This window comes from Pseudonaja textilis, chromosome 1 (assembly GCF_049901715.1).
Source record: "Pseudonaja textilis isolate UNSWEBS1 chromosome 1, rPseTex1.2, whole genome shotgun sequence".
NCBI lineage: Eukaryota > Metazoa > Chordata > Lepidosauria > Squamata > Elapidae > Pseudonaja > Pseudonaja textilis.
In genome coordinates this window covers 112,778,836-112,791,350 of record NC_141990.1, presented here as the reverse complement: position 1 = coordinate 112,791,350, position 12,515 = coordinate 112,778,836, and the positions used below count along the sequence as shown (strand labels likewise).

General features: G+C 42.8%; 1 protein-coding gene across 2 annotated transcripts; it reads left to right on the top strand.

Annotated features, from left to right (window-relative positions):
* Nucleotides 1–645: 645 nt before the first annotated feature.
* On the top strand, nt 646–11,430 carry TPBG (trophoblast glycoprotein). 2 transcript variants are annotated; one of them, XM_087914879.1, is made up of 3 exons: nt 646–767; nt 2,064–3,435; nt 8,954–11,430. In XM_087914879.1, exons 2-3 carry the CDS (start codon nt 2,309–2,311, stop codon nt 8,958–8,960), a joined length of 1,134 nt encoding a protein of 377 aa, XP_087771005.1. In that variant the 5' UTR covers nt 646–767; nt 2,064–2,308; the 3' UTR covers nt 8,961–11,430. The 2 variants fall into 2 exon arrangements, with proteins under 2 accessions (XP_087771005.1, XP_026582570.2); XM_026726785.2 differs by lacking the exon at nt 8,954–11,430 and having other exon boundaries at nt 669–767; nt 2,064–5,777.
* Nucleotides 11,431–12,515: the final 1,085 nt, after the last annotated feature.

The window sequence follows — 12,515 nt, the reverse complement described above, 5'->3', positions numbered from 1 at the left end:
GATGTTGCTTCAAGCAGGATAAGTTCACCCAGGTTAAGATAAGGCCCAGCCTATTATGACAGTAGCATCCTGGGTACCACAGCTGGCTGGGTGCCTCTCTCAGAATCATTTATTTAATTTATTTGATCGCTTACAAGATAATAGATATACCTATAAACATGAGTAAGAATACAGGAAATCAGATGCTCAGCTATCTTTTTGGCCAACTTAAACTTACCCCTCCCCCCCAGGACTGCTGGGAAGAGACAAGGAAGGGCGTTGTGCATTGTTGCAAGGACGCCCAGCTCAACACATAATTGTCCTTTTTAGACGACAGAGTTGAGCTTCGTGAAGCGCTGCCACGAGGACCTCTGAGTTCGTGCAGAGGGCTTTCAGCAGGTGTGTGTGGGGGGATGGGGTGTTCCTGTATTCCGCGATCCCTCGGCTATCGGATATAATAGCTGTGCAAACACGGCGCCACGAGAGGACGTGGGGCGGGGGGAGACAACCGATCCCACCTGCCACCGCCGCCTCCTTGCAAAGTAAACCGGGCAGGGAAGGCGAGAAGCGCCCTCCCGCTTTCCCCCGAGGGCGTGGTGCGCGAAGCCGGGCTGCCTCCCGGAGGCCCTCGCCTGCCATTGGCTTCGCCTGCAGCGGAGGCTGGGCTAGGCAAGCCGGGAGGGGGGGGGGGGGGGAGGCAGGGAAAGTTGCTGCCTGCGCCATGCAGTTCCCACTCGGTCCAGGAGTTTGCGCGGGACTGGCGGAGCTGGAGCCCAAGCTCGAGGCAGGTAAGCTGAGGCCGGCGGGGCTGGGCGAGTGCGGCGCGGTCCGGGACGAAAACCTCTTCTGGCATCCGTGCTTGCAAGCTGAAGACACTCCTCGGCGTCCTCGCCCTCCAGGCCCAGGAAGGCACAGGGAAGAGCCCGTCAAGTCCCAGGTTGAATCATCCCTCCCCGCCCGAAGGGACAGGTGGGGGGGGGGAGGCGTCTGGCCCCGACGGTTCGGGCCCCGCACATCTTTTCCCTGGCAAAGGGCTGCCCTGGAGCTCGCGGGTTTCGCCTTCCTCTAGGATGGGAGGTAGCCGTCGGGCGAAGGGGTGGGGGGGGAGGGAAGGTTGCTTCGGAAACGTGGAGCTTTGTTTTTTAGGGTGTGGCAGGGAATTATTTCTTCAGAAAAGTTGGAAGGGGAGATTGGAGGCGGGTGGGGGGGATGAATAATGAATGCGACGACTTTAGGTTTGGGGCAACGGGAGGGGACTTGCGAAAAGTTGCAGATTTTCTCCAGCAACTTTCTTAGGTTGGAAGCAAAAGCCATTGGCAATTGTAAAAAAACGAGCGCGGGTTATAAGGCGCTGCTTTTCAAGCGTGGCCTCTGAAGGGACTAGAACCGACGGTATAACTTGCTGGCCCCGTAGCGAATCCTTTGAGCGTGTGGTGTAGCGGTGAGAGTAAGAGGAGGCAGGCTCAAGGCCGTTCTTCTTAGCCAGTAGAAGCTCGTTGGGCGGCTCTTGGCCTGTCACGGCCACTTCTGAATCTGGCCTACCTCACAAGATCGGTTGGGGAGCGGGGTTGGAAGAGGGAGCGCTGGAGACATTGTTTGGAGTTCCTGAGCAAAGGGAGAAAAGGAATCTAATTACTATTAGATCTAATAAACAAGCATACCCCAAGCAGATGCCTTCAGGCATTTGGACTACAATGGCCATTATCCCCTGCTTGCTCAGAGTGATGAGATGTTGCTATTAAACCCCACTGGGCAAGGTTGCCCGAGGGAGAGAGAGTCTGTCAGACACAGGCAGGCTGGCAAAACTTGCTGTAACTAGTCGAGATGAATCCAAGGACTGCTCTTCCCCCCCCCCACCCTTTCCTTTCCTTTCCTTTCCTTTCTTTTCTTTCTGCAGTCCAGGCTGTTTTGTGGTTTGACTTGAGGGGTGGCACTTGGGAAGGGGGAAATGATCTTGGGAAGGAGGAGTGTGCTGGCAGCATCCAGGAAGGCAGAATCTGAGAAGAAAGCACGATCTCTTCTTCATCCCAGCTTGGTTCAAACGCCTCTCCTCCCATTTTTTTTTCCTGCTTTTTTTTTTCAAGGGTGGCAGGACGTGAAAGAGAACTGGTCCATTCCTAGGACTGTTCCTCCCCTTCCAAGACCGCTGTGGAGTCCCAGCCTTGTTGCACACACGCAGGAGAATCCCACCTTCTGTCCAGGCTTCCTTTCTCTGCCTTTCTGCTTGACCCACGAAGATTGCTTTTGGAGGGCTGGAGCCAAGGATCCTCTGGAGACGGAGACAGCCCAGGGAGCACCGCAGGAGAACAGTCCCTGACAAGAGGTGGTGATGCTGGGGAGCTCTCTTTGGGGCCGTCCATCCCCTGCGCTAAGTGGGGAGAGACGAGGAGCTGGGGGGCTGGAGCTGTTCCTCCTGCTGGTCCTTTCAGGCTGGGTTTGGGCTCAGCAGCCACAACTGCAAATTCTCCCTTGCCCTGCGCTATGTGTGTGCTCCGAGACTGCCCGAACAGTGAAGTGCGTCAACAACAACTTGACGGAGGTGCCGTCTGAGCTGCCGCCTTCCGTGGAGGGCCTCTTCCTCACCCATAACTGCATCCGTAACCTCTCTTCTGCCTCCTTCCTCTCCGCTTCCCTGTCGGAGCTCACCATCCTTGACCTGAGGGGTAACCAGCTGAGCTGGGTGGGCACGGAGACTTTTGCTGGGCTGCCTCATCTAAAGCAGTTGGACCTCAGCGACAGTTCGCTCACTTGGCTCAGCCCCATGGCCCTGGGCAATGCCAGCAGCCCCTTGGAAGAACTGGACCTGAGCAGCTCCCTCTACAACAACAGCTTTGTGCCCTTGGTGGCTGAGCTGCTCCAGGCAGGCACGCTTCTCAACTTGAAGCGCTTGGACCTGTCGGATAACAATTTGATTTATCTTCCGGCCAGGATGTTCTCCACACTGCCCAATCTGGAGCACCTGGACATGCGTAACAACTCCCTGGTGAGTTTGCGTAACGTGTTCTTCGGGAGCCTCCAACAGCTGCACAGCTTCAATCTCGGCAGCAACAGTTTCAAGACCCTGAGGAACGACACCCTCCAGCAGCTCCAGGGCCTCCCTTTGCTGTCCCTCAATCTCAGCAGTAACCCCTGGGTTTGCGACTGCCACATTGAGGACTTGGTGAAGTGGCTGAAGGAGAGCAAGCAGGTGGAGGCCAAAGGGTCCCTCAAGTGCTCCTATCCGCGGGAGTTGCAAGAACGCTCTTTGGTGAGCATCAATGTGTCAGAACTCGACTGCTCCCTTCTGATCGACGACCAGACCCCGCTGCAGACTTCTTACGTCTTCCTCGGGATAGTCTTGGCCCTCATTGGTGCCATTTTCCTCCTGGTTTTATATTTGAACCGAAAGGGGATCAAAAAGTGGATGTATAACATCAGGGATGCCTGTAGAGACCACATGGAGGGCTATCACTACAGGTACGAGATCAACACAGATCCCAGGCTAACAAGCCAGAACTCCAACTCAGATGTCTGAAGAAGTACTATGGGGAAATGGGCCTGATGCATAATAGCCCTGCATGAAATGTAGACTGTAATTCTTTCCCTTATCCCTACCTGCTTCCTCTTCCCTTTTCACCTAGACACCAGAAACTTCACCTGTGCAGAGAATTATGCGTCCCTGCACAATATTCACATTATTATTATTATGAACGTGGTGCATGGTGTTAGGCAGTCTGTGCCATTGCTACTTCCCTTTGCAATTCACTACCAGCTTGTGGTTGGATATTTCTTAGCACCCAAACAGATAAGGAATGTTCCCTCTTTGTTTCCTCCTCTTGATATTTTCAAAGAGTGAGCATATATTAAAAAGTACCATTCAACAAAGACTGCCTCAACTTTTTTTTTTTTTTTTTGAGACAAACATTTTACTGATTGCTGGAAGGTCGTTTTTGTGCTTCATAATTGTGAAAAGGTTTATAGATTTCATACATATTTAGAAAAGGGACATGTACAGACAAGCAAGTAAACAGCAAGCATGCAAAAAGGGAAAATCCTATCCCTTAGCTAAGTAAATCAGTAATTTGAATGCTTGCTCTTTCTCCTTGATTGTGTGCACAAACCACTTGTATGGTTTGGCTTATGGTAAAAAAAAATACAAGCATTTGCAATTTATATGAAAACTAGTGTCTTTAAGGAATTCTCATCTCATATAAATTGCATATGAAGTGAGCTCGCACTGTTAAACAAGTCAATAAATGTTTCTGTTTTGCTGGAGCAGGCTGTCCTCTTATAATAAGGAAATTAAGCCCCCAACACGATAAAGATTCTTTCCTTTTCGATTAAAAATTGTGCAAAATATGAGAACTTTTTTTAAAAAAGAATTGTTTGGAAGCATGTCATCAATGTAGTTTAATTTTAAACAGGCTATAAAAATGCAGTTATAATAATTCACTTTTTTTTTTTTTGGTTAAACTGCTTTTGAACTACCATCTCTTTTGCAAGTGCAATCTCGTTTTACACAACCTGTTGTGACTTTGGAGTGGTTGTACAACAACTCTTAAGTGGAAAGATAAAGGATTAAATGACACTGATTTTTGGAGCAATCGCTGAAATTGGGAACACAATCTTGCTGCTGAATAATGGGCACTTGTACCTTTTTTTTTCTAATCTATGCAAACATTACTTTTGGCAACTCAGTGGGAATTATTCCCAGATGCATGTGAGAAATCTTGAACTGAAAACACGTATTTTATTGAATTAAAATGGAATGTTTCACTGATGCTCAGCTTATGTGAACCCAGTCAATTGTCATTTATTCAACACATTATGATTAAACCAATGGTGGTTTAACACATGAATCCAACCATAATGTAGCATGAGTTTCAGTGACAACCCATCTGTGGAAAAAGAGTAGCGTTCCAAGTGTTTACTTTGACTAAATTGTACCTAATGTATCTAAGCTGCAATAATTAGACCAAGGATCTAGGTGCACATACTTTTGGAAAAATACTGTGATAACAGAATTAAGCTGTAGGTCCTGTGGAGTGGTAGGCTTACTCCCAAATAAGTATGCTTAGCAATAGTATCTGATTTTAAAACAACTTTGTTGAAGTCAGCATGGCCTTAGTTTTCAGTTGAGAGGTTATACATCTTCAGACCTCCAGGGGGGAGGCTGACATAACTGTTCACCAAGCTGGAGACAATATTATGTAAGTTTAGTCTTCAAAACTTAGCTAATGTTCACAAGTAATAACATCTGTGCAATTGTATTTATGGTTTTAACTTGTGCATGGCTATGACTTTATGTGTCTTTGCACATTTATAAGGAAGGATGTTTTGCAAACCATAGTATCACCTTCAGTCTAAATATTGTGATAGTGCAGGAAGTATATTAAACACGTTCTTCTTTGAAAAACTGGAATGCATGAACTGTGATGCCAATCTGCCTATCAGCTCTAAATAGATAAATTTATTTTTCTGTTAGCAATTTTTGGAAAGTTGTATATCACATTCTTAGTATTGCTTGTGAAGTACTAGGTCTAATAAATCACAAATAAGTTTACTATAGCAATAAGTAACCTTACCCGTATTGGTTTGGAAATAATTTCCAACTAAATCAATGGCATGGAAATCTATGTGTGTATAAAGTAATTAAGTTTATTCAGAATGTTTATAGCTTAACTATGCCACTGTTTATGAAGCTTCCACTCTTATGCGCACACACTATTACGGTATTGCAAGTTCTGCTAAATCTCTTTTTGCAAATTCATTTGTTCCAATTTGGGGGGAATGAAGAGAAATAAAATCTGTACTACTGACTTATGCTTTTATTTCACAAATAACAAAATTTCTGATTTTACACATTTCTTAGTCTGTAATATTACTAGACTTAGTAATATAATTCTGTTGTGATATAATCTGTTTCAAAAAATAAAGTGAAATAAAATACAGCAGGTACTAACTAAAAATAGCCTTTTCAGACAACGCTAGTGTTTAAATTATTTTTTTCAGTGTTTTTAATAGAGAACAGCATTGCTTAAAAAAAAATACTGGCTTTGGAAGATGCGCTGCCTTTTCTTAAGCAGTGCAATGCAAGCCTTAATTTGACCAATGAAAAATGTACCAATCAAACAAATAAATAATGTTAGCAGGTATTAATATCACAGGAAAACATCAGGTTCTTAAGGTTCTGAATGGCATTGTAAGCCATAATATCTTTATATTTGAATAAATTTGAATCAAATAATCTTTCATTTAAAAAAATCCAAACTTATTTGCATATTTCCTAATCTTCTGAATTAGTGTTAATCAGATTGTCTAAAGTGCAATAGACTTTTCCAATAGGAGGAAGACAATTATAAATAACTGTTTCTGTTTTGCAATTCAGCTCTATCCCCTGCTTTTCTATACATTTATTAATACCGGACAAGTTGAGATGGGCAATTGCTCTTAAATGCTCTTAGAATTGTTCAACAATAGACAGATATTTTTTATCTAATTGTTATATTAGTTTGATGTAGAATTAAAACATACAGAATATAATTCTCTAGCAGCTGAAACTAATGCATCTATTTCCTTTTCTTTGCAACATCCAACTAGAAAGTATTTCCCTCTCTTGGAGCTGGAGCCCCTTGCCATATATCCCAATTTCTATTTCCTTAGCAGCAGATAGAGCTTAGCAGGGTTTATAAATGTCCAGATATGCCCAGGAAATCTTTTAGAAAGGAAGTGTTTCAAACAAATCAATTTTGTCCTCATCTAAGAACTTTATTCAAATTCAAGTGTTAAATGGAAAATGGATCACCCCACTAGATACTGTCACACTGTTCCATCCCAGTAGGTTGTGATCAGCCAGTAACCATGTACTACTGCCATGGTATTGTAGAGCTGAAAAGAGACCAAGGTCAGTACAACCTTTCTCCAGGTATACTTGGAGTCTGCATATAATAACTCAAAAAAATCTTAAAATTTCTCAGAAGATGATTCTTTTTCATAGAATGTCAATCTCCAAATAGCTCAGCAACGCTAACCTTGTAGCTGCCAGTACCTTGGGGCACCTTGCTTACATAATACTTCAATTTTCAGACTTAACTAATAAGATATGCCGCCTGCACACCAAAGGCAAAAGTAACTTATGATGCAAGGGTAGCCAGCCACATAGAAAGAACCCTACACCTGAAGGGGCATTGCCAGCTTCACTTTTGTTCTCTTTCCTTTAGATGGATTCTTACCACTGAGCACCATTTTCTCAGGAAAAGTAGAGGAGAAACTAAGACAGGTTACTTGTGTGGTACCAAATTAGAAAGCTTGTCCTGCCACCCTCCTTTTTCCACCAAGTCTCTTCTTTTCCATATGGCAATCTATGAATTCAAACCAGGATGGGAAGAAGTAGACAAAAAGATGAAGATGATGCCTACAAAAACTTTAAGCTATAGTCTGCCTATTCCCAACCAAATCATGGTTGCTTGTACTATCTTTTTTTTTTTCAATACTTAAAGAGAACTATAAATATTTCACCTCATTTCACGTGATCTGCATAGATCAGTGATGGCTAACCCTTTTGGCATTGAGTGCCCAAAGCCCACGCATCCCCAAAATGCAATGTGTGTACATTCTCACGCCTGCGCTCTGACCCAGTACATGTGCCCCTTTGTGCATGCATGTGCGTACCACCTGCATGCATGGCAGCGACCTGAAGACAGCTGGCCGGCCGGAGGCATGTGCACGCATGCGTGGCAGAGCTGAGCTGGGGCGATGGCTCACGTGTCCACAGAGAGGGCTCTGCATGCCACCTTTGGCATGCATGCCATAGGTTCACCATGACGGCCATAGATAGTCCTCCAGAGGTTTCCTATATCATCAGAGGCCAGAGACATTCTAGGATCTCTTGCATACAATAAAGAAGCTCTTCTCTTGAGGGCCAGCTGTTTCTCAAGTCATCTGACATTTCAGTAATCCTATGATTTGAGTTCTAAAACCTTTGATCATTTTGCTCCCCTGTGATTTTTTTTCCTGGATGCCTATTATATCTGTGTATTTATTAGCTGTATTGTTAAGGTTATAGATACCTAATTAATGTGCAATAATGAATAACGAAGGTGCATTTTGATGCAGTAATTGAGCCCCAATCCTTATTTCCCGTAAAACTATCTGGTAGTCCAGGCATGGATCAAAGGCCTGCCCTATTTCAACAATGTTCTATACATGCCTAATCCATTACAATATAACATGATGTTCTGACCCAACCGGGTTCTCAAAGAGCAAACACAAAGGCAGCAGCCCCCACCTTTTAAGGTTTAATAACGAATTCTGTTCTGAAGGCTGCTTTCCACCAATTAGCTCCGACAAGAAAAAGTTGTTTGTCAAGGCTGCCAAAAACCCAGAGATAAGAACTAATTTACAAAATTCTCCAAACACGAACTAAGACCAGTTGAGCTTAAAAGCTTCTTTGCTTTCTGCAAAGAATGCTTTTCCAAACCTGGCTTTTATCCTCTTGAAGGAGGGGCCATTACCTTGCAACCTTACTCCCGAGTCGCCTGTGCTGCTGTAATTATTCTTTCCTCTGAGTAACTAGGCACAGGCTCCTCTGGAACCTCCTCATCACTGCTGCCAGCCCCCACAATTTCTGAAGGCAGCAGTCCACTCCCTGATGGTCCTGACCCCTCATCAGAGTCATCACTCTCCTCAGCCATCTGCACCTGCTGCCGGCTAACCACAACACATGATTGGACAGCAAGACTGTTCATAAGATTTCATTATGACTTAGTAATTTGAAACTTTATTTTTTTAAAGAAAGTCTCTACTTCCAAAGTTATTTTTTTACCCTTCTTATCCCACCCTTGATCTGTTGCTAACTGACTGGATAAATACCTGCCTTGACTGTTGCTCAATATACTTATTTGTTAAATTTCCTCTCAGATCAAGATACTTAAGGAGCAGCAGTTACAGCTGGCAAGATCAAAAATCTGATTTAATTTTATCTTTCTTTTTTCAGTGATTGAATGAATTCAACCAACAAAGAAAACCTCTCTGTGGGAGAAAAAAGAATAAGGCTTGGTTCAAGAGAATTTGCAATTCCAACTTCCATATTTCACTCTTTATGTACTGCAAAAGCAAGGTGGAACTTATGTCCTTGGCATGAAGTGGACAACAACCTGCTTGACTGAAACAGGGTCCTGTCATTTTCATGGACTCCCATGTGCCTGCTATGTGATAGATGAAAAACCCTACGTATGGGTTTTTTTTTTGGAAATGTCTGTAATATGGGCACAGCTGTGCGTTTTCCCTTCTTCTTGTCTCAAAGTTGCACTGTAACTGCAATTACATACAGGGAAAAAAATAGAAGTAATTTTGCTTTAGGGAGAGTCTAAAAATGGGCTTTATTTAGCTGACTGTGAAGAGAGTTTGGGAAAGATTTTGATTCTCTTTCAATTCTCTTAACATGGGGGAAGCAACCTGATATTCTCAAGATCTATTTGACAATTCCTACATTCCAGAGTGGATGGGAGTTGAAGTTGAAAACATCTAGAAAACACCAAGTTGCCTATGGTTACTTTTAACATAGGCAACTGTGACATGTGTAATCTTCAAGCAAGCAGGCAACATAGACTCAGGGATAGAAGTATTTCAGAAGAACCACTGTTAAAATATACAGCTGCCCCACTGGTTTCAAGAAAGATCCTTCAAAGTTTGGGCAGTATTGACTTTCATAGCATGATTGTTCTTTTCAGTTAAATAGCAGCTAAAATCTATCAGGGAAAATGTTTGATAATCTTTGACATCCTTCCCCAATTCTATCTCAGCACCTATTAGTGGCTCTTATTATCCATTATGTAAAGTGACTCTCAAAAATACCAGTAGCCTGCCATGCAAAGCAGCTTATTCAATTACTGACTTGCCTATATTCCTGCTTGCTAAAATAAGCCTTTGTTTATTTGAATCTGAATGTCCCATATAGCCTTTTTCCCCCTTTGAATTACAAGTTTGAACTACAGGGATCAAACTCATGAAGGCATAGGAAATATCTTTAGCTGATTTCTGCAGAGTGGTAAAAAACCACTTTGGGGAGGGAATGATTATATTTATTTGGAAACTAATAGTATTCAGATAATCTGTTGGAAAGCTCTTAAAAATAAGTTGTTCCACTGCAAATATAGGTTCAAGACTGCACGGGATTGCTGGATAGAATTAAAAAAATACTCCTATCTAAATTCTTAGAATCATCTAGGGAAAGATTTCTGGGAAGAAGGACTGTATACAAGCAATATTTGCTAAGTATTACCAGCTGCTCTTTATTTTGAAAAACACATTAGGGAACAAGGGCTATTCTGTCCTAACCAAACAGAACATTTAAATACATCAAATGTAGAGTATCCTGAATTCTGAACACTGTCTATGCTGGGACACTCTTGGCTTCATGTTTAGTGGGGCTTATTAATGTGAATGCTCAAAGGTTCAAGACTTCATATATTATGGGGTCCTTGATACTCTCTGAGCTTGGTTATTTTCTTTCAGATATTTCATTATCAACTAGGTAACATCATCAGTGATACTGTAGATGGAGTTTGCTCTCTATTTATACACAAGTGACTTTCTCTTCTATTGGTACTGCAAATATTGGCCCATATAATTTCTCCATTTGAGCTGTGATCCCCATTTTGCACTATCTATCCAAGCCTCCACTAATTTTTTTTTATAGGGAACATCTGCAAAATAAACAAGAGACTCACAAAATTTAGGACTGTCAATATTTCAAAGTCAGAATTTCCTGAGACCCAAGGAACATATGCAATGAACGCCACTGCACTTCTATCATGCTTGGGATTTTCCCATAAGTCTCTGTCAGCCCTTTTAAAAGTCAGGATTTAGATAGGAGAACTGGAAAAATCCTTTAAATGGGATGCTTTGGAACAGGTGGGAGCCCATAGGAAACATCAAATCTTTAAAGCAGCTGCTTCCAGCTGGAGAACATCTAGAACAGTTCCTAAAAGGTATAGCTGCTTTAACACGTGCTTACATGTGTTCTGAGCAACCTCTCTTAAATAATTTGCAGAGTTCTGTTAGAAAGGATTTTAAGTGCTCCAAAGGGTTCTTTTCACATGCTTAAATAAAATCTTATTCCTTGAATTCAGGAGCCAAATTTGTATTCTTCAGAAGTAATGTTTGAAACAAGTGTAATCTGTGTTTAGAATAGGTTTATTTAACTACTGGAACATGATCTATCAAGAAACTGTTGAAGTGAATAGGAGCTGCACAAATGCAGGATTATCTTCTTGTACAGTCCTTGAAGAAGAAAATTGGCCTGTGCCCTTTTAAGTTTTGCAATGATGGGAATAGATAGCTGGCATGATGAACATTTGAAGAATCCTTTTCTTATGTTTGCACTCCCTAGAAATGATGCATGAAAATGTACATTCCATGTCTAAAATTAACAATGTTTATATTTAATGCCAATTATATCCTTTAAAACTGCACAGATTTCCATCGTATTCATTTAGAATGCATATGGCATGCAGGATTCATTCATAATGGAACTACAAGTTAAGACAGCTTGACAGGCACTGAACTAGCTACTATTTAATCTTAAATCTCCTATATAGTTTGCAGATCATGTTGCATTGTTTGAATCAAACATGTACTGTATTAGCATCTAAAATGTTTGTTGTGGTGCATGTATCTCTTATCTGTTGGAGACAACTTTATGTACTGGTCTATGAGGTAAGTGTTAGAAGTAAAACTGACAATTGGCTAAATTGGTTCAGCCTGTTTTTGTTTTCCTAACTATAGTTTCATTTTTTAGGTAAAGCAATGCTGATATTTTTTTTAAAAAATAAATATGTTGACCCAAGTGATACAATAGAGCAGGGGCGTCAACCTCAAGGCCTGTGGGCTGCATATAGCCCATGTGGCCATCCTGGAAATTGTAATGGGCTGACCCACGTCTCGTGCTGTCCTGGTGTTCCTGTGCACAGGAGGTGGCAACCATGCGTGCGCACAAGCCTGGTCCATGCCATCTCGGCACAGGAGGTGGCCAGGATGGTAGGGGCAGGTCCTGCATGCGCATGTACCCATTGACTCCTGTGTGCACATGCGCTGTTGGCTCCTCCCCCACCCCCCCACCAACCCACGAAGGACAACTAGAACGCTGATCTGGCCCACGGAGAAATTGAGTTTGACACCCCTGCAGTAGAACATCCTTTTCTAAATAGCTGCTTCATTTCAGAAACTTTCTTTATACTCTGGGCTTTTGATGAATGTTGTGTGTTTTATTTTAATCAGCCACGATTACCAGTTTCATAACTTCTTTCAAAGAGAAGAAAGTGAAAACTGAAGTTTGGAGGAAAGACTTCACCTTTCCCCCAGCAATCTGAGCATGAATGTGGACCTGCATCCTTGCTCCTGAGAAAGCCCATAGGGCAGCTACACACAACCTGAGCAACTGTACTTCATATTTGTGGCCCAGCAGTGGGGACCACCAGGATTGCATTCAAATAGTCTTAGCAGCTGCCTTCCAAAATAGTGAGGCCTTCTTTCCATTCTCCCACCCCCCCAGAAAA